The sequence below is a fragment of the Anomaloglossus baeobatrachus genome, chromosome 11 (assembly GCF_048569485.1).
Source record: "Anomaloglossus baeobatrachus isolate aAnoBae1 chromosome 11, aAnoBae1.hap1, whole genome shotgun sequence".
NCBI classification, from domain to species: Eukaryota; Metazoa; Chordata; class Amphibia; order Anura; family Aromobatidae; genus Anomaloglossus; species Anomaloglossus baeobatrachus.
In genome coordinates this window covers 153,549,015-153,572,408 of record NC_134363.1, presented here as the reverse complement: position 1 = coordinate 153,572,408, position 23,394 = coordinate 153,549,015, and the positions used below count along the sequence as shown (strand labels likewise).

Below are 23,394 nucleotides of genomic sequence, written 5' to 3'. Positions count from 1 at the left end.
CTGTCCCCATTGGGGCTCACAATCTACAATCCCTATCACTAGGTCTTTGGAGTGTGGGAAGAAACCGGAAAACCAGGAGGTAACCCATGCAATCACGGGAAGAACATACAAACTCCTTGCAGATGATGTCCTTGGTGGGATTTGAACCCAGGACCCCAGCGCTGCAAAGCTACAGTTGTTGAGGTGAGACTACAAAGGGTCTCTTAAGGTCGGACTGCCGTTTTCAGATTATCTGGGATGCCATGCGTGCATGTAGGAAGAAATAGCAGACTTAAATCGGTTATGAGCTTCCTTCCATGACGGACGCCAAAGGAATTCTGCTCGTTTATTGTTCCCAAAACGTTTATAGTTCTAGATAAGAAAAAAGGGTGTAGACAAAATAAAGTCCAATCAAATATCACAGGTCGAGCTCAGGGAGTGTAGCAATTTGCGTAGTCTCTACTGGATTGGTTGTTCCAAACTTTGGATATTCTACCTTGTGCTAATCATCTCGGGTGTTGTCCAGGATATAGGAGCCATCTTTAAAGTACACGTGCTTACACATTGTATTAAGGGAAATCACGGAAATATAATAATATAATATATATATTTTATATTAGTAAGAAACAAAAGCATTCATAAATATATATATATATATATATATATATATAAGCAAGGATGGTTGACCTTAGGGAGATCAACATCCACCACTGCGGAGACACCATCACGTGTTTCTCAACGCAGTGATTCTAGAGCAATGCCCCCTGGGAAATATTCAAAGCAAGAAAGCCTGCGGAGACACCATCACATGTTTCTCAACGCTGGCAGCAAACTAGCCAGGTCTTTCACCGGGAAGGAACAACCACGGCTTTCTTGCTTTGAATATTTCCCAGGGGGCATTGCTCTAGAATCACTGCGTTGAGAAACACGTGATGGTGTCTCCGCAGTGGTGGATGTTGATCTCCCTAAGGTCAACCATCCTTGCTCACATAGTCTTTTACTAGGCAATGTCCCACTAGCCAGATTCCTACTCCACACTGATGAGGGGCAAATACCCCGAAACGGCTGTCTGTGGATGGATACCATGTTTGGCATAGGTGGATAGGTGGTCTCCTTGACTGGAGACTGCCCTTCCCGTGGTTGTTCCTTCCCGGTGAAAGACCTGGCTAGTTTGCTGCCAGCGTTGAGAAACATGTGATGGTGTCTCCGCAGGCTTTCTTGCTATATATATATATATATATATATATACTAGAAGGTGGCCCGATTCTACGCATCGGGTATTCTAGAATCTACGTATTGTGTAGTTCATGTATGATTTTTGTATATATATATATATATATATATAGAGAGATGTTGTTGTGTGTAGTTACCAAGTGTTTGTGTAGGCGCTGTACATGTTCTGGGTGTGGCGGGGGGTGAGAGCGGTGTTGTATGTGTGTTGCGTGTGTTGCGTTGTTTGTGGAGCGCTGTGTGTCTGTAGCGTTGTGTGTGTGTTGCGCGGTTTGTGTGTGTGGTGTGTTTTGGGGGGAGGTATGTTTTGTGCAATGTGTGTGTTGTGCGGTATGTGCGTATATTTGTGTGTGCCGCGGTGTTTGTGTGTTGGGTGTTGTGTGTGTGCAGCGTTGTCTGTGTGTGTGGGTGTCTGTGTAGGGCAGTTGTTTGTGGTTCCCAGTGTGTGTGTGTGTGTGTGTGTGTGTGTGTGTGTGTGGTGTGTTGTGCAGTGCGCGCGCGTGTGTGTGCATCAGCCTCTCTTCTCTCAGCCTACCTCTCCCAGCCTCCCTCCTCCCAGCCTCCCTCAGCATCAGCCTCCCTCTCCCAGCCTCCCCAAGCATCAGCCTCCACCAGCATCAGCCTCTCTCCTTCCAGCCTCCCCCAGCATCAGCCTCCGCCAGCATCAGCCTCTCTCCTTCCAGCCTCCTCCAGCATCAGCCTCCCTCTCCCAGCCTTCCCCAGGATCAGCCTCTCTCCTCCCAGCCTCCGTCCTCCCAGCCTTCCCCAGCATCAGCTTTCCCCTCCCAGCCTCCCTCAGCATCAGCCTTCCCCAGCATCAGCCTCTCTCCTCCCAGCCTCAGCCTCTCTCCTTCCAGCCTCCCCCAGCATCAGCCTCTCTCCTTCCAGCTTCCCTCAGCATCAGCCTCCCCTTCCCAGCCTTCCCCAGGATCAGCCTCTCTCCTCCCAGCCTCCCCCTCCCAGCCTCCCTCAGCATCAGCCTTCCGCTCCCAGTCTCCCCCAGCATCAGCCTCCCCATGCATCAGCCTCCACCAGCATCAACCTCTCTCCTTCCAGCCTCCCCCAGCATCAGCCTCTCTCCTTCCAGCCTCCCTCAGCATCAGCCTCCCGTTCCCAGCCTTCCCCAGGATCAGCCTCTCTCCTCCCAGCCTCCTTCCTCCCAGCCTCCCCCTCCCAGCCTCCCTCAGCATCAGCCTTCCCCTCCCAGTCTCCCCCAGCATCAGCCTCCCCAAGCATCAGCCTCCACCAGCATTAGCCTCCACCAGCATTAGCCTCCACCAGCATTAGCCTCCACCAGCATTAGCCTCTCTCCTTCCAGCCTCCCCCAGCATCAGCCTCCCCAAGCATCAGCCTCCACCAGCATCAGCCTCCCTCGTCCCAGCCTCCCCCTCCCAGCCTCCCCCAGCATCAGCCTCTCTCCTCCCAGCCTTCCACATGATCAGCCTCTCTGCTCCCAGCCTCCTCCAGCACGCCGTGCTCCTCTGCCGACACTCACACACCCGATCGCATCCACTCACACACACCCGATCGCATCCACTCACACACACCCGATCGCATCCACTCACACACACCCGATCGCATCCACTCACACACACCCGATCGCATCCACTCACACACACAGACACTGACGATATCGCACATACGCGCTTATACTCACAACATCCGGAGGTATCACATGCTTCTGGCCATGTGATCCTCCCGCAGGTCCTGGAAGCTCACAGCACAATATCGCCGCCGAGAAGCAAGCGATATCCCAGGATGTTGTGAGTATGTGGATGCGATGTGATGTGTGTGTGAGAGTGAGTGTGATCTGATTTGTGTGTGTGTATGTGTGTGCTGTTATGTGTGTGTGCTGTTATGTGTCTGTATTTTCCGACGCTGCAGGACCTTGATGTGTGGATGCGATGTGATGTGTGTGTGATGTGTGTGTGATGTGTGTGTGATGTGTGTGTGATGTGTGTGTGAGTGTGAGCCGGTGTACACTGGTAACTATGATACACATCGGGTAACTAAGGGACCTTAGTTACCCGATGTGTATAATGGTTACCAGCTTTCACGGCCACCGTCAAGATCCCAGCATCGCAAGGTTATGTCTGGCGCTGCCGGGATCCTGACGCAGCCGGTGTAGAAGCAAGCGATATCCCAGCATGTTGTGATGTGTGAGGTGTGTGTGAGAGTGAGTGTGAGAGTGAGTGTGATCTGATGTGTGTGTGTACTCACCTGGGAGTCGCGGCTCCGTGTCAGTTGGGCCAGAGCGAGCGTGCATTGCGTGAGGGGGGCGGGGCCTGCAGAGAGCCGGGGCGAGAGGCCAATCCGTGTGGGGGGGCGGGGCCATGGAGAGCCCAGCGGCCAATCAGCTTTGTGTCACCGTAAGGACACAATTTCGGAGCATGACAGACAGACAGAATAAGGCAATTATATATATAGATATATATATATATATCTACATATATATCTATATCTACACCAACTAAACAACGTATCTGGGTCTGTAAAATAGCTGAATTAAGTATTTCAGGTTACTCATTTCTTACCCTCAACACAGTGATAACCACTGAATATTAAAAACGTCTTACTTTAACAGATCTAGTGTGCAAGACAGTAGAAAAAGTGGAGAGTACAAGAACCATCCAGCCGGCTCAGGTCTCCAGATGCTTTCTCTCCCAAATTTCGCATCTTCAGGTGCTTCCTCAAGGCTCATTCAAGCACGATCCTTGAAAAAGCATTTGGGGATGCGAAACAGCCGTAGCCTGAATGCTGTCTCTCCTCCCAATTTGTACTCCGGTTCTGTACCCTGGATACAATAAAGTTAAAAAAAGTTTTAACTATTTGGCAAATACCGTAACATCATCTATATACCTGAAACAACAAGGACTGTGCTCATTACAGGGCGCAAGTATGCAAAATGCAGTTTTTACCAGAGGTTAGTCTCAGTCTTTATTCAATTGCAATATTAAGCCGTCATATAACACATTGGATAGAAGTAGTGAAGAGAATATGGCACGCTCATGTTGGGCAATACAGCTTTTGCTCAAATCAACACTTTTTAAATAACTTCAATTAGGTAGGTGGGTTGACTTTTGCTGACCTAAGTGTTTATAATAATTCACATTTACCTAAATTTGTGACAAAGTTTGGAAGCTATATAGTTTGTGAACTTGGATGCTGAACAAAAATATATCCATAGACAATAAATGTAACATACAGAAATGTGACCCCACAATAACTAAAACCTGTGTGACACAAAGGCCATGTTGAAAATAACGAGAAGACATACACTTTAAATGAGGTTGTCCACCTATGGAGGAAAATAGTTTATTTAGTACATAAAATGAATGTACTTTGGGAAAACTTTTTAAATGAAACCCAAATCACAAATTATTTTTAGCCAAGTCTGTCTTCTAGCACCTAGAAAAGGTGTCCGGAACCTATGGCTCGCGAGTCACATGTGGCTCTTGATGGCCGCATTTGGCTCGCAGACGAATCTTTCTGTTTGTAAGACGCATTCCCCCCCCCCCCAAAAAAACTGGGGGAGAAATAGGTGTGCATCTTACAAAACGCATATGGCTTACCGGGGTGGCGCATGGTTGGCGATACTGTGGGCTTGTGGGGTGTCGCAGCGGCGAGCACCATTGATCTGTGGACTGCTTCAAATCTCTCGTAGTTGACGAGATCGAGTTCAAGAAAATGGCGACGGAGGCAGCGCGTGCGCAGATAGGACTCTGTACATTTTTTTTAAGTCCATTGCGCTGATCTGCGCATGTGCGCATGTGCCGCTGCCATTTTCTTGATGTCCATCTCGTCATCCACGGAAGATTCAAAGCAGAAAGCCGGGAGATCACCCGCTGCCGCGACACCCCATGAGCCTGCAGCAGTATCTCCGACCCTCCACACACTGACCCTCTTGAGCCGCGACACCCCCTCCTCTGTGCCCGCAACATCGCCTACCCTGCACCCTGGGACCTTCTGAGCCACTCAACCACAGCTACCCTACCCGGTGAGTATGGCTCTCACAGACTTACATTTTAAAAAGTGGTGTTCATGGCTCTTTTGGCCAAAAAGGTACTCGACCCCTGACCTAACAGAAGGTGGGGAGGAGGATGTTCCATTATGATATTGAATTTGATAGATACTGTAAGAAAGAAAATTTAAAAAAAAAAAAAAAAAAAAAAAAGGGTATTGCCCAGTTAGGTCGACAATATGCTTCATCTGTTGGACAGGTCAAGAAAACGAGATTGTGGGGGTCCGACACCCCGCTCCTCCACCGATCAGCTGGTATTTTCTACACTGGTTGCTAAATGTAAAAACCTTGATTTGAACTGTAAAAGCGCTAGGAACAGCAGAATGGCTTCCCTGGTCCCAAAGACACTGGTTGACAAGAATACAGCTGTATCATCGCTATTACAGTATGCGGCTGACTAATATTCCACTAGCGTAGAATAAAATCTCCCCATGTAAATCAGAGGGTAAACTAACAACATAATTGGCAAATTAGAAACGTAGGCGGCGTTCTCCTTTGCGTCATTATTGTGTAATAGGTTATAGCACATTTGATGAAACTGTTCAGAATAAATTACATCCTTAACAGCTTAGGTATCACTTATAACAGCAAGTTTATTAACGGAACACGCACACGTGATGATACATAATGACACAGAAAAATTCAGATGCCAGTGGCTCAAGCTCTCGTCACCTGTAAGATGAATGCTCTAAAACCCGCAGGACACGTGGGACATAACTAGTCTTTAGTCAACGGGTGAGACAAGATGAAATGTACATAATGTCAATGAGCAATCCTTATATACCAATCCATGGCATGGCAGAGTAAAAAAAGAACAGGGCACCCGCAGAGTACAAGGCACCCGCAGAGTACAAGGCACCCGCAGAGTACAAGGCACCCGCAGAGTACAAGGCACCCACGCAGTACAAGGCACCCGCAGAGTACAGTGCTCAACTAGGTTTCTGCAACAACAAATACAAAAAAAAAAAAAATATGCAAATATAGTTGGAAAACGGCATTAAAAAACCAGGCAAATTAAAAGTTAGATACAAAAAAAAAAAACTGCACACGACTACATCATACTTAAGTGCAAGAATTTCAGACAAGTAATTAGCATTTTAGTGGATGCTATATTATGTGGTTTACTAAAGACCTGTTCCTGGTTAGTAAATTTCCCATAAAATAATATCTGCAGATTACCCCTTCATAGAATTTTGCATTAAACAGTATGTTGGGCGTTTTCCTCAAAATGCTTGAATAAATTGTCAAGTGGTCATTACCAGTCACCTCGTCTGCAAGGCGTGCCCACACACTGACACCGCACAATCATCACGGATGGGGGTAAGACTATGCAGGACCACAACCGGGTAACTAATGAAATGATTCCATACTAATTGTTCCAAAAGTTTCAGGAGGAATAATAGGATGCACACAATTCCTCAATTGCTGTTAATTTCCGAAAGCACATGTTCTGTATTGCTCGTTATAGTGCATGGAGCCGTTTGCACGCTTTTTTTTTTTTATAAACCAAGATGCCCGTAATAAGAAACACATATCCATATATATTTGATCAAAATCATGGCTCACATTTGCCTTGCATGCGAGAAAAATGATAGAAACTCAACATTAACATACCCTTACACCTCCTTCACATGGATGAGTTTCCGGTAAATGTGGCATCTGTCTTTTTCACGGATGCCACGTGTACCCATTATTATTTTACTCCCTTATATAGCGCTATTAATTCCACAGCGCTTTACAGATGTGATCATCACTGCCCCCATTGGAGCTCCCAATCTAAACTCCCAGCAGGATGTCTTTGGAGTGTGGGAGGAAACCGGAACATCCAGCGGAAACCCACACCAACACGGGGAGAACATACAAGCTCCTTGCTAGTGTTGAGCGGACCCGGATCTGAAAAATCCGGATCCGCACGGTTTGCGGGTCCGATCCGAGTCCGACCACTACCCGGGATTCGGGGTGCACAATCCGGATTCATTCGCTCTCTTTCATTCTCTCTCCTTGTCCCGGTTCCGATTCCCCATTCAGTTACATAGCCGCAGATTCCGGATCGGATCCAGACTTCGGCGGAAACCCGATCCGGATCCGTCGGACCCGGATTATAGCCGATCCGCTCAACTCTACTCCTTGAATATGTGGTCTTTGGTGGGATCTGTACCCAGGATCCCAGCGCTGCAAGACTGCAGTGCTAACCACTAAGCCACTGCATAACCTACGATGCTGCTCACATGCTTGTGCTTTTACAAGAACCGTGTACAACACACAAAGACATGTCCCTTTCTTTTCCTGGGAGCATGGATGACAAGGGCCAATATAGGTCTATGGGTCCGTGAAAAACAAGTACAGAAGATGGATGACAGCCATGTAGGTGCATGTGTGTTTAACACTGGAAGTGTAGGAGAAGCTTTTTAATATCTTTATCCATACCGAAAAAACATGGATGACACTGCTGGTAAAAACAAAAAAAAAAAAAACAAAAACTAGTTTTTCACATAAAAGGTGCTTTTACATTTTTTTTTACCCACTTTGTTTTAAAGGAAAAAACCCTCACTGCATTCAGATTACCGTTTTGAGTCAATAGATGATTAAAAAAAATTGCAAACAGCCAATTTTTTACGATGTTCTTCACATTTGGTAAGACAGTGCTTTTTAGCACCGAAATGCAGCATTCTTTACATATAGCTTTTTTCGGAAGTTTTCTTTTCCTATATGCCTTTTTCTGCAAAATTTGGCTCTTTGTCTGACTCCGGTATAAAAAGCCCCTACACTATAGTTCAGTGACAGATAGCCAGACCACCCACTGCCTTCGTATTTGGACACCTGCGCATGTCTGCGTGCCTTGTATCCTGTATCTGCTCTGTTGCGTACTCTAAATAAATCCTCAGCCCCTGCTTGAAGAGTTGTCTTCGATATTGGTGAAGCACTGACTTTCGGACACTCTCGTAAACTTACACCATACAACGATTGACAGAGCAGGAATGGTTACTCCAGACCGGGGACTTTTATCCCAGTTATGAAATTACACAACAGGTTGGATGCTCAACCGCCACTTCATCCATTCTCCATGGAGCCGCTGGTAAAAAAAAAAAAAAGGAAGGCCGTGTACGGTGCTTGGTGGCCCAATTAAAGGAATTAATGTAGTGGCGGTTGAGCATGTGCACAGCTTCTCTAATCTAACGAGAATGAAAAGTTTCCCGTTCTGCTGATTGGTGCAAGTCCCTACGGTCGATCCCCCACTGATCAGCAAGTTATCACCTGTAAACCCCTGTAATGGGGGTATTTAACTGCAGAGTATGGGACGCTGCACTTTACTTTGGCACTTAAACCCCTGCATTAGATCAATAATAAATTTAAAGAGTCGAAGTCTGGAATGTTAAGACTGAGGAAGACTTCTGTCTAAGAGTGCAACCGTCGACATTCTGACACATTCCGGTAAAACGAGCTCCACCAGTCCGTTCGGCATCCCTACGGCCAGCAACATTTCCGTTATTCTTACCAAATTACTAATCTGTTGAGGAATGTATAAGCTTCTTCCGTGCAATGCGTGGCTGACAGGTATAATGCAAAGCTTAACTAAAATAAATTATGTACAGTAAAAGGTATAACTAAATGCCTGTGTCATTAGTCAGCTGCGATCTAGTCACTACATTTAGCCTATCCCCAAAAAACATATACTAAGTGATAAAATTCTCTGTACTGCCTGTAGGTTTCCCAACCAGCGACGTCACCGATAGCGAGGTCAGGCAGGCAGGCATGCTGTATGTCCAGCTGGGATCTATTTGCTTTGCATGACCTTTGGTGGATGATTTTGGAGTCATTAGGGGAGGGATTCAACCTTAAAAATAAGAAGGATATTAAATACACAGACCTCCCGTCTGCGATTTGTCCTGTGCCTTATGGGCCAGGAATACCTGCCCAATCAGCTCCGGTGTAACCTGAAGATACAACTGAGTCAAAACATGAAGAGCCGGATTCTGACGGAGACTTTCCCGCTAGTCCATACGAGCAACGATTTTTTTTTTTGATTTTTTTTTATAGCTCAAAATTAAATGATTTATTCAGGGACTTGGACCTTCCTAAACATTCTACAAAACTTTTAGGCCCTAGACTAAAATAAGAAGAGCCTGCAAGCTCCTGGTACCTGTTTTTTCATGGTACAGAAGTATGGAAGGAATTCCTTTTCTCTGCTTATCTCAAGACTGTGCTCTAGTGTATTGCAGTGATGTTCCTGGGCGGATGGAAAAACTTTACATTGAACACAAGGTGAGCGAGTATAGACTATTAATAAAAAAAAAATTTAAAAAAAAAAGTCTAAAAACTGCAACTGCACAATGGCAGCAAGTATACGTCAGTGTCTGTAATGTATTCTGGGCACTTGAAGGAAAGCGATGAGACTTTAGACTTTATTCTCCAGAAACTTAATTTCAAGGATCAAGGATGGTCAATATGTGGTGATCTGAAAGTTCTCGCTTTGCTCCTTGGGCAGCAAGGAGGATACACAAAGTACCCATGCTTTCTACGTGAATGGGACAACTGGCATAGGACTCCTCACTGGAGCCTAAAAAGTTGGCCAACAAGAACATCTGTGCAACCTGGACTAAGAACATAGTTGCGGAAAGTTTCGATGATCTCACTAAGGGTCTTCTGCCACCACTCCACATTATGTTTGTACTGATGAAGCAGTTTGTGAAAGCTTTATAGAAAGGAGAGACTTTCAGTACCTGTGCACCAAGTTTCAGGGACTGTACGAAGCAAAGCTAAAAAAGGAAGGCATTTATGTGGTTCCGGATATATGAAAACTCATGATGGACAACGTGTTCTAAACAAAAATTGAAAGCTGTTGAGAAAAGGGCTTGTGATTATTTTAAACAAGTTGTGAAGAAATTTCTAGGTAACAAGGATCCAAAATGTAAGTCCATCGCGGAGAACATGCTGAAACGTTTCATAGCCTTGGGTTGTCTTATGAATTTAACACTAGAACTACTGGACTCGTGACACCTATATAGAAATACATGGTGCAAAGTAGTCAAAATGACTACCTCAGTAGTTCTAGTGTTAAAGCTACATTTTTTACATTCCCATTTGGACAACTTTCCTAAAAACCTTGGTGCGGTTAGTGAAGAGCAAAGAGAAAGATTTTATCAGGATTAGTGATGAGTGATCACTAAAATGCTCGGATGCTCAGTACTCGAAACAAACAGGTCAGACGCTCAGACCGTCTCGACTCGAGAACTTACTATATTGGAAATCAATGGGAAACTTGGGCATTTTTCTGGAAGAATCTTTTCCATAATGTTAAATACATTTTTCTAAATAATATTTTTGACTACAATAAAGATTTTACTTGTTCATTTCAATTGTACATAAATGTCACACGAGTCTTGTGCAAAATCCATATGGAATGGTAAAAATAGAAGGGTTTTTCTATTTGTTTTTTTAAAACTGGGGCATAAGAAAACATAAGAATCAGTCATCGGATTTGAAGAAAAAAAAAAATAAATAAAAAAAGAAGAAGGTCCATAAACCCAAATTTAGTATTCCTTAAAGAAACAAAGACGAGATTTTGTTGCGCCACTGTGGAAAATTCCAGACAAGGAGGATAAGATTGTGATTTTTATTGTCGACACATTTGAGAACAATTTCTTCTTCAGGACAAAAATAATAAATAATAATAATAAATAATATATTATAGTATATATTCTATAATAATGATTTTTTTTTGTCTTGAAGGAGAAATTGTTCTCAGAAACAATAAATTTTAAAGATGATCTAATATATTAATCTATATCTAGATCATCTTTAAAATCATAAGTGTCTAAAACAAAATATTTAAATATATATATATATATATATATATATATATATATATATATATATATATATATATATATATATATATATATATATATATATATATATATATATATATATATATATATATATATATATATATATATATATATATATATATATATATATATATATATATATATATATATATATATCTATTAGTGCAGGAACATAATTATCTAATTATCCCTGGAGGACATCTTTTGAGTCTAAGCCCCCGAGTTATCATTGCTGGTTTTCCACCTCTATTCTATGGGGTACGGTAAGCGCCTCTTTTTTCACGGCTTTTATATTTTCACCTTATTCTCTATATGTCTTGGTTACATGTTGTTTCTATTTCTAGACATGACAGCCACGTGGATCCTGAGATTAGACCATTCCTGGTATCTATTTATATGTGTATAATTTACATAGGACTGCACACCACACATGGAGCTGCACCTGCACACACCCAGATTGCCGGATGATTTCTTGCTTTGTGAAATTGCCACATAACCGGATGATTAGTATTCAGGTGGAAGCAGCACATTCTGGACTGAATCATGTCTATAAGATCACTCAAGTATGTCCTGCCAACAATTAGAAATATCTGAGCTATGCCATTAAACTCAAAGTTACCTTGAATGGATGTTGCACAATCTTGATGGGGTCACGGGAGGAAAAAAGAAGCATAGGTCACAATTTTCAATTAGGAACTCCCATTCATATTAAATACGCCATCTAACATGTATGGGGGGGGCTCTAGACGCTTCCATCGCCTAATGATGTCAGAGGGAAGAGAAGGATCCGACTGCTGGAATCAACAGTCGATCCTTTTGCTCAACACAAAGAAAACTTCTCCGGTGGCTCAGAGACCACTAGGGTGGAAAGTTGGAGAGATGGCTGCCGGCAAAGACTATTCCGCCAAACTGATAGCTAATCTAAATGAGAGTGGGGGGGGGGGGGGAAGAACCAGCATTTATCATTTAAAAAGGGACCTGTCAGGTCCAGTATGCACCCCGGCCCCAGACCACAAGCAGTTCTGCGTGTGTATTTCTAACATGTGCCTAGCAGTCCAAGACTATAGTAGCATAGATAAAGAGATCTTTAGAAAGAAAAAAAAAAATATTTATACAGATTCTTTATGATATGCTAATTAGCGCAGGGATTAGTCGCAAGGGTGTTTGTTCTCTTGGCTAGTAAGCCCCCTTAGCATGTAAGTACCCCGCCCCTGTGGGTGTACTAACATGCTAAGGAATGCGCAGCGTCAGAGGCATGGCCAGGCTCACCTCTGCTGCCATCACCCCTGACACTGGTTTTTGGCTCAGTGCACACAGTCAGAACATCCATGGAATTATGGTCATGCGCACACCACCACTTAAAAGCCGGGAAGCGTAAAACTGGCTTCATAGTACACATGACAGGAAGTCTGGGTAATTCCGATCATGCACAGTGAGCCTAAACCCGGCGTCTGAGGCAGTGACCGCAACCATGCCTCTGACACTGCGCATTCATTAGCACGCTCTCAAAAGCGTGCTTACATGCTAAGGGGGCCAACTAGCCAAGAGAAATAATAGTCCCCGAGCTCATTAGCATATCATAAAAGGATCCTTAGAAATACTTTTTCTAAAAATCTCTATCTATGCTACTAGATACAGGGATGGTTGGGCAGGGATTAGCAATATGCACCCAGAACTGCTCGCAGTCCTGGGTGTATATTGCACCTGACAGGTTCACTTTAAGGTATTTCCAAATGACTAAAATATTCCAGGTTTCAGTAAGTGCCTGCCCTACTCTTAAAGTTGGGCAAAAAAAAAAAAAACCCACCACCCATCACATATGAGTAGACTGTCACTGTAGGACAAGCACCCAGAGTGTAAAGTCAGTGTCCCCTTGTAAAGCGAGAGTCAGGCAGCAGCAGATGACCCAAAACTATAGGTACACGGCAGGTGCCCGGCCCTGCATAAAACGGCACAAGCGCCGAGAGGTTGCTGTAAATGGACCATGGGGAGTAGATCGCTACAGATAGTCTAGGAAAGAAGATTGAAAAGGTTAATTTAATAAATCAAGGAAATTAAAAAGAAACCCTTTATTACACTGTCTGAACATTGAGCACACTGTCTTTTTCAAGTGGGTGTGCTTCACCCCACCAAAAAAAAAAAAAAAAAATAAATAAATAAATAAAAAAAAAATAAATAAATTCCTGTTTATTTCTGTGTAAAAACACTTCGCCGTTCATACATTCAGTTTTGGAAACCTGAAGCGGTTAAGACACTCAAAAGACACACGAAGCAGTAAATAGAAGTAAATCGATCATTCTTCAAGCGTTTTCCACTCTAAAATCACGCTAACAAAAAAAAAAAAAAAGTACAATATCATAATAAATGGAAAAACTGAAAAAGACCCAGGGAGTCCTTTTGAACATTTTGAAAGCGTTAAGGAGTGTGCGCACATTGCGTTTTTTTTACCACGTTTTTTGCGGGTTTTTTGGGTGCAGTTTTGGTCCCATTTCAGATTTCAGTCCGCACGTTGCAGCTTTCTTTTTTTTTAACTGCGTCTTTGTGGTGACCACAAAGATACAGCATGTCAATTCTTTCTGCGATTTTGAGCCCTTCCAGTCAATAGATTTGACTTAAGAAAAGAAAAAAAAAACCATACGCGGCAAAAAATGCATGCTGAGGGAGCAGTTTTTTTGAGCCCAAAAACATGTATCTTTGTGGTCACCACAAAGACGCAGTGTGCGCAAAAAGACTTAAGGGGAGGAGGAAAGAAAAAAGAAAAAAAAAAAGTTTTGTTTAAGGCTGCTTTCACACATCCAGTTTTTGCTCTGCGGCACAATCCAGCACTTTGCAGAAAAACCGCAACTGTTTTTTTTTTTGCCGCTGGTTGCGTTTTTTTTGCATAGACTTTCATTAGTGCCGGGTTGTGCCGCATGGGCTTGCTTTCGGTCCGTTTTTTGTCAGATGCGGCAGATTTAGCCGATGCGGCGGCCGGATGGAACGTTGCCTGGCACGTTTTTTTGTCCGGCAAAAAAAAAAAAAAAACACACATCGTGCCGCATGCGGCGCGATTTGCAATGCATGCCTATGGACGCCGCATGCGGCGTCCTGCGGCAAACACCGCATCCGGTCGCCGCATGCGTTTTTCCCACTACGCATGCTCAGTAGCGTGCCGCAAGCAGCAAAAAACGGACGGGCCGCATGTCAAAAACTTATGCAAAAGATGCGGTTTTGTTGCCGCATCCGTTGCATAGGTTTTAGAGCCGGATTGGCCGGCTCTGCTAAAACCGGAGGTGTGAAAGCAGCCTAAAGAAAAAAAAAAAAAATCTGGCATCCAAAAACAACAAGAAAAAAAGCGGTTGGAATTTTATTTATTTTTTTTTTTACATTTTTCCATCAGTGGAGCACTATGGAGGCTTATTTTTTGCAGGACAAGCGATAGTTTTTATTGATAATGTAATCTGGTAAATATAACTTTTTGATCACATTTCATTACACTCTTGGGGGCAAAATACTACACTAAAAAAATTAAAAAAAAAATAAAAAAAAAACACAGCAATGCGTCAAATTTTTTTTACATATCAAAGAATCACTTTGTTTACTTCTCTTTGTTACGCTCTGTATAGTGCAGTAAATCCTTAATTATTCAAAACTTTTTCTCTGTTAATTCCAGAAAATTGATTTTCTTTACCTGGTTTGAAATCTGGGCGAGCCCAGAGATCTAGATACTTAGAAAATCACTAAAATAATAATCTGTATTGCTTTTCATGCTATCGCAGTATCTCTACATATCTGAGAAAAGTAGTGGATAATCTCCTTTAAATTATTGATGGCTTAGGGCAGTTTCACACATCCGGCTTTTCGACGCATTGGGCGCACTCCAGCACAGCGTGATACAGTACAATGGCAGCGCGACAAACTCCGGTCACATGTTGCCATGTGACCCGGAAGTTGTTGCGCTGCCATTGTACTCTATCACACTGTACTGGAGCGCGCCGAACCCAGTGAAAAGCCGGATGTGTGAAACGGCCGTTATTCTTAGGATAGGTCATCAATGTCTGATCGGCCAGGGTCCAACCACCCACACGCCTGCCGATCAGCTGTTCTCGGTTCTGGATGGCGACTGGAAAATGCTGAATTCCGGAGCCGCCCCATCTGATAGCAATCAGGTACTGCACATCCCCCTTCTATTCAAATCAATAGGAGGCGGGTACCCAACCACTATCAGAAGATGGAGCAGCTCCGGAACTGAGCATTTCCGGCTGTCAATGGAACCGAGAACAGCGTCAGACCCCAACCAATAAACATTGGTGACCTATGCGAAGGATAAGCCATTAATATAAAAGTAGTGGCCAACTTGTAATAGCGGGTGGCATGTGCAAAAGGGATGCATTAAGAACGGAGCCTACAGAATTGCGACAATTTCATAGTCAGAATAACTGTTGCTTTTCCTCACCCAGTCTATCACGGGTCCCATCAAACATGCCCTCTAATATTAGGCAGAATTTATCCCCCCTCTCTCTGGTTGTATCATAATTTTCCTAGCGTTGATCCAAGGTCTTTTGCCTCTCCACAAGAAATGGGAAAATGCTTTATTCATTCCATTAATATCGCTGCGTTTCAGTAGTAATGGAATAGTTTGCAAAGGATACAGTAGTTTTGGAAAATACAAAGAGTGGCAAAACAACCCATGACTTCAATTCTCTTTATTTTCCCAATTAGAGGATCGTAGTTAAGAGTATATACGGATTCTGGTGTGCGTCCCCATCGCTTTCCCAAGTACTTAAATTCATCCATAAATATAGGTAATTCACACATATCCTCCCTGAGCCTTATGCTACTATTCATGCTCCTCACCTTCAAGCAAGGCGAAATGTTAAATTTTGGTCGGAAACCTGAGAAAGAGCCAAATATACTTAAATTGGTGTAATGTCCAATATCCATCGCTCTCCATTGAGCCCAACGCTTTAACAAAAGTGTTTGGTTCCTCTAGAACTTATTAAATTCTTTGAAGAATATTTCCACATTTAAGCCCTCTAAATCTTCTGCTTACAAATGTGGAGCATTCACCCGTTGGAGACATTCCTTCTCATTCAGCTCTCCCTCTGCCCTACCATATAACTTTGTGCAATAGTCTCAATAAAAGACGAGACCTCTCAAATGTGTCCCTTCCCTCTGCATTTCCTCGACTGCCTCGAATTAGACATTCGTTCTTCCAGTGGGCCAGATGTCAATTCACGTGGGCCATCTTCCACTTTTCTTGAAAAGTTCTAATTTGGGGGTTGACTAGTGTTGAGCGAGTAGTTAGCGAGTACTGTCCGCTACTCGCATATTCATTACGAGTAGCAGGCGCAATGTAAGACAGTGGGAAATACTCTCTAAGTAACTAGTAACCCTAAAGCCGTACTTTTCGTGCGAATAGTACGGCTTTTGGGTTACTTGCTACTTAGCGAGTATTTCCCATTGACTTACATTGCGCTCGCTACGCGTAACGAATATGCGAGTAGCAAACAGTACTCGCTAACAACATAGCGAGTATGAATAGCTAACTACTCGCTTAAACCTAGGGTTGACTATTCCTCACTGCAACTAGGTACCAGTTCGACACTAGCCCACACAGCTGTCGTGGAACCGGCGAGGAGTAACTCCTCAGCCTCAACTGGGTCCTTAAACTGAAAAAGTTCCATTCTGTTTTCTCACCCTCAGAAGAGCTGGATACATTAGTTGGAATTTAAGGTTCTTATGTTAGAAGGAGCTACAAACTTTGCTGAAGGCTTTCCTTTTGAGAGTTACCTCCGCAGAGTAATCCCCAAACAGTAACATCTTATGTGCATGTAGCTGCAGGGGTTGCCATCTTCCTCGGAAAGCCTGGAGGATTTCCTCCTTGACTTTGTAGTCCACATATTTTATAACCACCCGACATGCTTTTGCCAAGGTTGTTAACGGATTCTCACCTAGTGTCTTCTAAGCTGCCAAGTTCTCTCTTAGTGGACCCACTTCATGTGCTCTTAACATCTGCCTTTCCAGCCTTGGGTTTGGGGAAGGTCCACCTCAATGTGTTTTAAAATGTCACGCACCTATTGACTCCAGCGAACCCACCATCCTTAAGTTGTTCCTTCTGGAATGGTTTTCCAGGTCTTCCATCTCAGCGCTTTAAATTTATCTGACTGCTTGCATCCACCAAGACTTACCTCTCCTCTTGTGTTTGATCTTCCCGTGGGGTGCCAATCGCCATCTTCGAAGATGATAATGGCATGCTCTCCTGGACACTCAGGGATCTGTTGTTCTTCCCTACACACTTCTCAATAAGCAACGTTACATACACCGATACTGGAGAATCTCCGCACGGTTACCCTTCCTTTGTGGTCAGATTTGCTCAGTCTGTACAGCTGGGGGCAGCTAGGTGCTATGTTCCCGGTGTCTCTGCAAACCAACACCGGAACCAGAAGTCTACACTTCTGTATTTTACAGCTTCAAGAAGTTCTAAAAACTGGCAATATGCAAGACTGAATATAGATCATGAGCTCAACATTTTTTTCTAGCCATCCTGTCCAAATTCCCTACAGTAACTAGACAGTCAGACTTCACCAGCACAAAAGTTATAAAATTATATAGGTCAAAAGAAACTTCGCGCTCAAGTGAGTCCATTGAAACCGTTACCTAGAAAATAAATGAGAGCTCCGGAACTCACCCATTGTAGTGTGCTTTCATTTTAATAAAGTCCTTCGATAAATCCATTTTTGATCCCATTCTGCTCGGCATTATATTAAAAAACTCCAGCTTTATGTTCTCGGGAGAGGTACGGTGTGAACACTAGTGATCAGCAGTCACAGGAGCAGTGATCCAACCAGACCGGGTTCCTATACAGGGAACAAACAATGAATCACTATTTGCATTCCAGTACCTGTATGACAATGACAGACAGGGTGAGCGACACTTATCAAGATGGAAGGGTTTTTCCGCAAGCTATATTTATCTTCTAGGGGTCTGTTTACACCATACGACCGGTGGCACTAAACAACTCCGAATCAGTGGCACTAAAATGACCACCTACTTGATGGGGAAGGAAGGTGCAATTTACAGAACATACGCTATCACATTTCAACTCATTGTCTAGCTCAATACATTGATAGAATGTTTGGAAAGAACAATTAAATGTTTACAAATATAGTACACAAACATGATGAGACATTCAGGTGCACAGCAGCTCCTCTTATGATCTCAACTACATCCATCCAAAAAGAGCCACCTCGTATAAGCTTCTGTGTTCCTGTAGTTGAGGTCCTGCCTGAAGTTACATTTCCAATTAGGTCTGCCAGATACTTACTAAAAAGATTAAATTCTTCCACCTAGTGGTTGAGCAAGCCATTGCCTAGGTCTCGAGGTCAGACACAGCGAAGCAACTCCGACTACTTCATTAAAGTTAATAGGCTTGTCAGTAGATACGCCTGTAGCTTCTCACTATTAAGCTATGTGACCACGGGACATTGTACCTGCGGATATATCCGCATGTATGTCCGCAGGTTTCCCGCAGCAGCTCCCCGGAATCCGCAGCTATCCATTGCTGCGGGATTCCAGCGACATATATACGAAAAACCTGCGGACTTTCATGCGACTAAAGCGGGCTTTACACGCAACGACATCGCTAACGAGAGGTTGTTGGGGGTCACGGAATTCGTGACGCACATCCGGCCTCGTTAGCGACGTCGTTGCATGTGACACCGCAGGAACGACCGTTAACGATCAAAAATACCATATCGTTGATTGTTGTCCAGTCGTTCCTATCCCGATTATCGTTGCTGTTGCAGGACGCAGGTTGTTCGTCGTTCCTGTGGCAGCACACATTGCTAAGTGTGACACCGCAGGAACGAGGAACAACACCATACCTGCGGCCGCCAGCAATGAGGAAGGAAGGAAGTGGGTGGGATGTTCATCCCGCTCATCTCCTCCCCTCCTTTTCTATTAGGCGGCCGCTTAGTGACACCGCACAAACCGCCCCCTTAGAAAGGAGGCGGTTCGCCGGCCACAGCGACGTCGCTAGGCAGGTACAGTCAGGGTCAGAAATATTTGGACAGTGACACAAGTTTTGTTATTTTAGCTGTTTACAAAAACATGTTCAGAAATACAATTATATATATAATATGGGCTGAAAGTGCACACTCCCAGCTGCAATATGAGAGTTTTCACATCCAAATCGGAGAAAGGGTTTAGGAATGATAGCTCTGTAATGCATAGCCTCCTCTTTTTCAAGGGACCAAAAGTAATTGGACAAGGGACTCTAAGGGCTTCAATTAACTCTGAAGGCGTCTCCCTCGTTAACCTGTAATCAATGAAGTAGTTAAAAGGTCTGGGGTTGATTACAGGTGTGTGGTTTTGCATTTGGAAGCTGTTGCTGTGACCAGACAACATGCGGTCTAAGGAACTCTCAATTGAGGTGAAGCAGAACATCCTGAGGCTGAAAAAAAAAAGAAAAAATCCATCAGAGAGATAGCAGACATGCTTGGAGTAGCAAAATCAACAGTCGGGTACATTCTGAGAAAAAAGGAATTGACTGGTGAGCTTGGGAACTCAAAAAGGCCTGGGCGTCCACGGATGACAACAGTGGTGGATGATCGCCGCATACTTTCTTTGGTGAAGAAGAACCCGTTCACAACATCAACTGAAGTCCAGAACACTCTCAGTGAAGTAGGTGTATCTGTCTCTAAGTCAACAGTAAAGAGAAGACTCCATGAAAGTAAATACAAAGGGTTCACATCTAGCTGCAAACCATTCATCAATTCCAAAAATAGACAGGCCAGAGTTAAATTTGCTGAAAAACACCTCATGAAGCCAGCTCAGTTCTGGAAAAGTATTCTATGGACAGATGAGACCGAGACCAAGATCAACCTGTACCAGAATGATGGGAAGAAAAAAGTTTGGAGAAGAAAGGGAACGGCACATGATCCAAGGCACACCACATCCTCTGTAAAACATGGTGGAGGCAACGTGATGGCATGGGCATGCATGGCTTTCAATGGCACTGGGTCACTTGTGTTTATTGATGACATAACAGCAGACAAGAGTAGCCGGATGAATTCTGAAGTGTACCGGGATATACTTTCAGCCCAGATTCAGCCAAATGCCGCAAAGTTGATCGGACGGCGCTTCATAGTACAGATGGACAATGACCCCAAACATACAGCCAAAGCTACCCAGGAGTTCATGAGTGCAAAAAAGTGGAACATTCTGCAATGGCCAAGTCAATCACCAGATCTTAACCCAATTGAGCATGCATTTCACTTGCTCAAATCCAGACTTAAGACGGAAAGACCCACAAACAAGCAAGACCTGAAGGCTGCGGCTGTAAAGGCCTGGCAAAGCATTAAGAAGGAGGAAACCCAGCGTTTGGTGATGTCCATGGGTTCCAGACTTAAGGCAGTGATTGCCTCCAAAGGATTCGCAACAAAATATTGAAAATAAAAATATTTTGTTTGGGTTTGGTTTATTTGTCCAATTACTTTTGACCTCCTAAAATGTGGAGTGTTTGTAAAGAAATGTGACAATTCCTACAATTTCTATCAGATATTTTTGTTCAAACCTTCAAATTAAACGTTACAATCTGCACTTTAATTCTGTTGTAGAGGTTTCATTTCAAATCCAATGTGGTGGCATGCAGAGCCCAACTCGCGAAAATTGTGTCACTGTCCAAATATTTCTGGACCTAACTATAAGTAGTGTAACGTGTGTAAGCGATGTTGTGCGCCACGGGCAGCGATTTGCCAGTGACACACAACCGGCGGGGGCAGGTACGCTCGCTAGCGATATCGCTGCGTGTGAAGCTCGCTTTACTTGCGGAAGACACGCCCTCTATCTCCATAGCGGAGAGGCAGGATTTCCGCAGGAATAATTGACATGCAGTTACGTGCGGCTGCGGTACATCCCCAGCATATTCCGCAGCCGCACATACCGCAGCATGGACACATCACTCCCCATGTCCCATAGGATAACATAGGGAATTGTCTGTACTTGCTAAAACCTGCGGATTTACCTAGAATATCCAGATAAATCCGCAGGTTTTCCGTGGCAAAATCCGCGGGTACATTGTCCCGTGGGCACATAGCCTTAGGGCTTGTTTACACATTGGTGTCTTTGCCGTGGGGGGAAAAAAAAAAAAAACTAAATTTTAAAACAAACAAGAAAAAAAAAATCTACCCACCCACAGCAAAAAACTATGACTGGAAGGTCTTAAAAACACTGGCAAAATAAAATGCAAAAAGAATTGACATGCTGCATCTTCAAACAAAAACAACTAAAAAGGTGCACTGCGCGTGGCAGCAAAATAGAAACCTCAGATTTTGCTGGGGGTTGGGGAGGAAATGCATGCATTTGGATGCCTCTTTGCGACCTTAAAAATGCATCAAAAATGCACTAAAAGATGCAGTGTGTGAACATGCCTTAGGCTATATTCACACATTGTGTTTTTGCAGTGCTTTTTTTCCCTGACTAAAATGTGATCTTGTGGCAGGATGTTTCCTGGGAGTCATCTGTGCTTTTTGACACTTTTTTGGGTCGTTTTTGACACGGTTTTTCACCAAAGTGGATTGTTTAAATGTAAAACCATTGCAAAAACGTTGCCAAGAATTGACATGTTCATTGTTTAAAAACCTGACCAAAAACACAGGTTTTGACAAAACAGTCAGGAAAAAAATCCGGAGGACTGTGTGTGTGTGTGTGTGTGTGTGTGTGTGTGTGTGTGTGTGTGTGTGTGTGTGTGTGTGTGTGAGACTGTGTCGGTACTATAAAAAGCATCATTTTATTAGCATGGATTTGCATAAAACCAAGGCAAATCCACAGCTAAAGAGCGCTATATGTGAACATAGCCTTAGGCTGTGTGCGCATGCTGCGGGGTTTTTTCTATGCATTTTTTCTTGCAGATTTTAATCAATCTGCAAGGGAAAACGAATCCCCAGCAAAGTCTATGAGAATCTTGAAATGTGCCCACTTTGCAGATTTTCTTTTCCCTTGCAGAGTTAGGTGCAGAAAAAAAGTGTGCACTGAATAGTTGACATGTCAATTGTTTCAGCGTTTTTTCCAGCGTTATTCCTATTTAAAAGCACAAAAAAAAAGTGAAAAATGCAAAACTACAGCAAAAAAAAAAAAAAAAAAAAATGCACATTTTTGCAAAAATAATGATACCGGTGTCAGTGTTTTGGATCGGTGAGTTTTTACGTATTGACAAAAATTAAACTACAAAGCTTCTATTCTTTGCAAAGTTTAGCACCGACAGCAGACGGATGCCCTCCGTATTTTTCACGGATCCTTGGACTTGTATCAGTACTTTTCATTCGTGCTGCTGGAAAAAAGATGGACGTTTCCAGGAGTTTTGCACGGACACACAGTCAGTAAACAAGCATGGACACGTATTCAGCCCATAGACTGTAATAGGCACGTGATGTATCTGCGAAAAAGACGGATAGGACACGCAAGCGCAACACGGACTTCTGAAGAAAACCCAACACGTATGGTATCGATTTTTCAGCCAGCGGAGTTTTTGCAATGAATCAGCCACCCGTAAATAGAAATTTACCTTGTCACTTCACTCATTCACATTTTGCAAATCAACAGGGCCCCATCCTTTGCAAACAGAACTGATGCCACTAGTAATGCCACACAACTCTTTGGCAAAGTTCCCAAAAGTTCAATGTGTGACTGACACTTGCACTAGACCTTGGCTACAAAAAGGCACAGGAAATACATAGGAAATAGTGACAGTAACATGAAAACACATTGTGTGCAATTATTTTTCATACAGGGAAAATGTTGGATAGAACTTGCAAAATGCATGTAAAATGTAAGCAATTTTTATAGCTTGAAAAAAGGCCCTTTGTCGGATGAAACTTTTTTTTGCACTTGTTCCTTCTGTATGATGGGACAAATAAAGATATATAGATGGAGACGAGCTTCTCGGTACCTTGGAATTTTTGGGGTTCTCTATAAATTGCAAGTGCTGCAGAAGTTTTAAAGGGAACCAGTCACATGAAAAATGCTATAACCTGCAGATATGGGGACCATCTTCAGGTACTAGTGTTTGGAACATGCCCGGCGCCTGCACTTTAAACCCCGGTGCCGGGAGGAAATTAACTTTAATCCTCCCGACAGCATTTGAGCTTCAGTCATAGGGGCAGGGCTGGTGCAGGTTCAGTCACTGCTCTGTGTTTGGAGATCAGCAGCTACCACTGTGCCTCGAACACTGATTGACAACCTCCTCTAATAAATGAGCGGCTGTCAGTTAGTGGTGATGGGGGGGGAAAAAATATACAGCCACTGCTTGCCATACACAGAGCACTGTCTGATCCC

General features: G+C 43.6%; 1 protein-coding gene across 1 annotated transcript in view; it reads right to left on the bottom strand.

Moving 5' to 3' along the window:
* Positions 1 to 23,394, bottom strand: part of PRKCZ (protein kinase C zeta) — a 192,016-nt gene that overhangs the window by 165,821 nt on the left and 2,801 nt on the right. The window contains exon 2 of the mRNA XM_075328752.1: positions 17,750 to 17,918. Coding sequence (XP_075184867.1) covers positions 17,750 to 17,820 — 71 coding nt within the window. The 5' untranslated portion in view covers positions 17,821 to 17,918. The remainder of the gene's footprint in view (positions 1 to 17,749; positions 17,919 to 23,394) is intronic.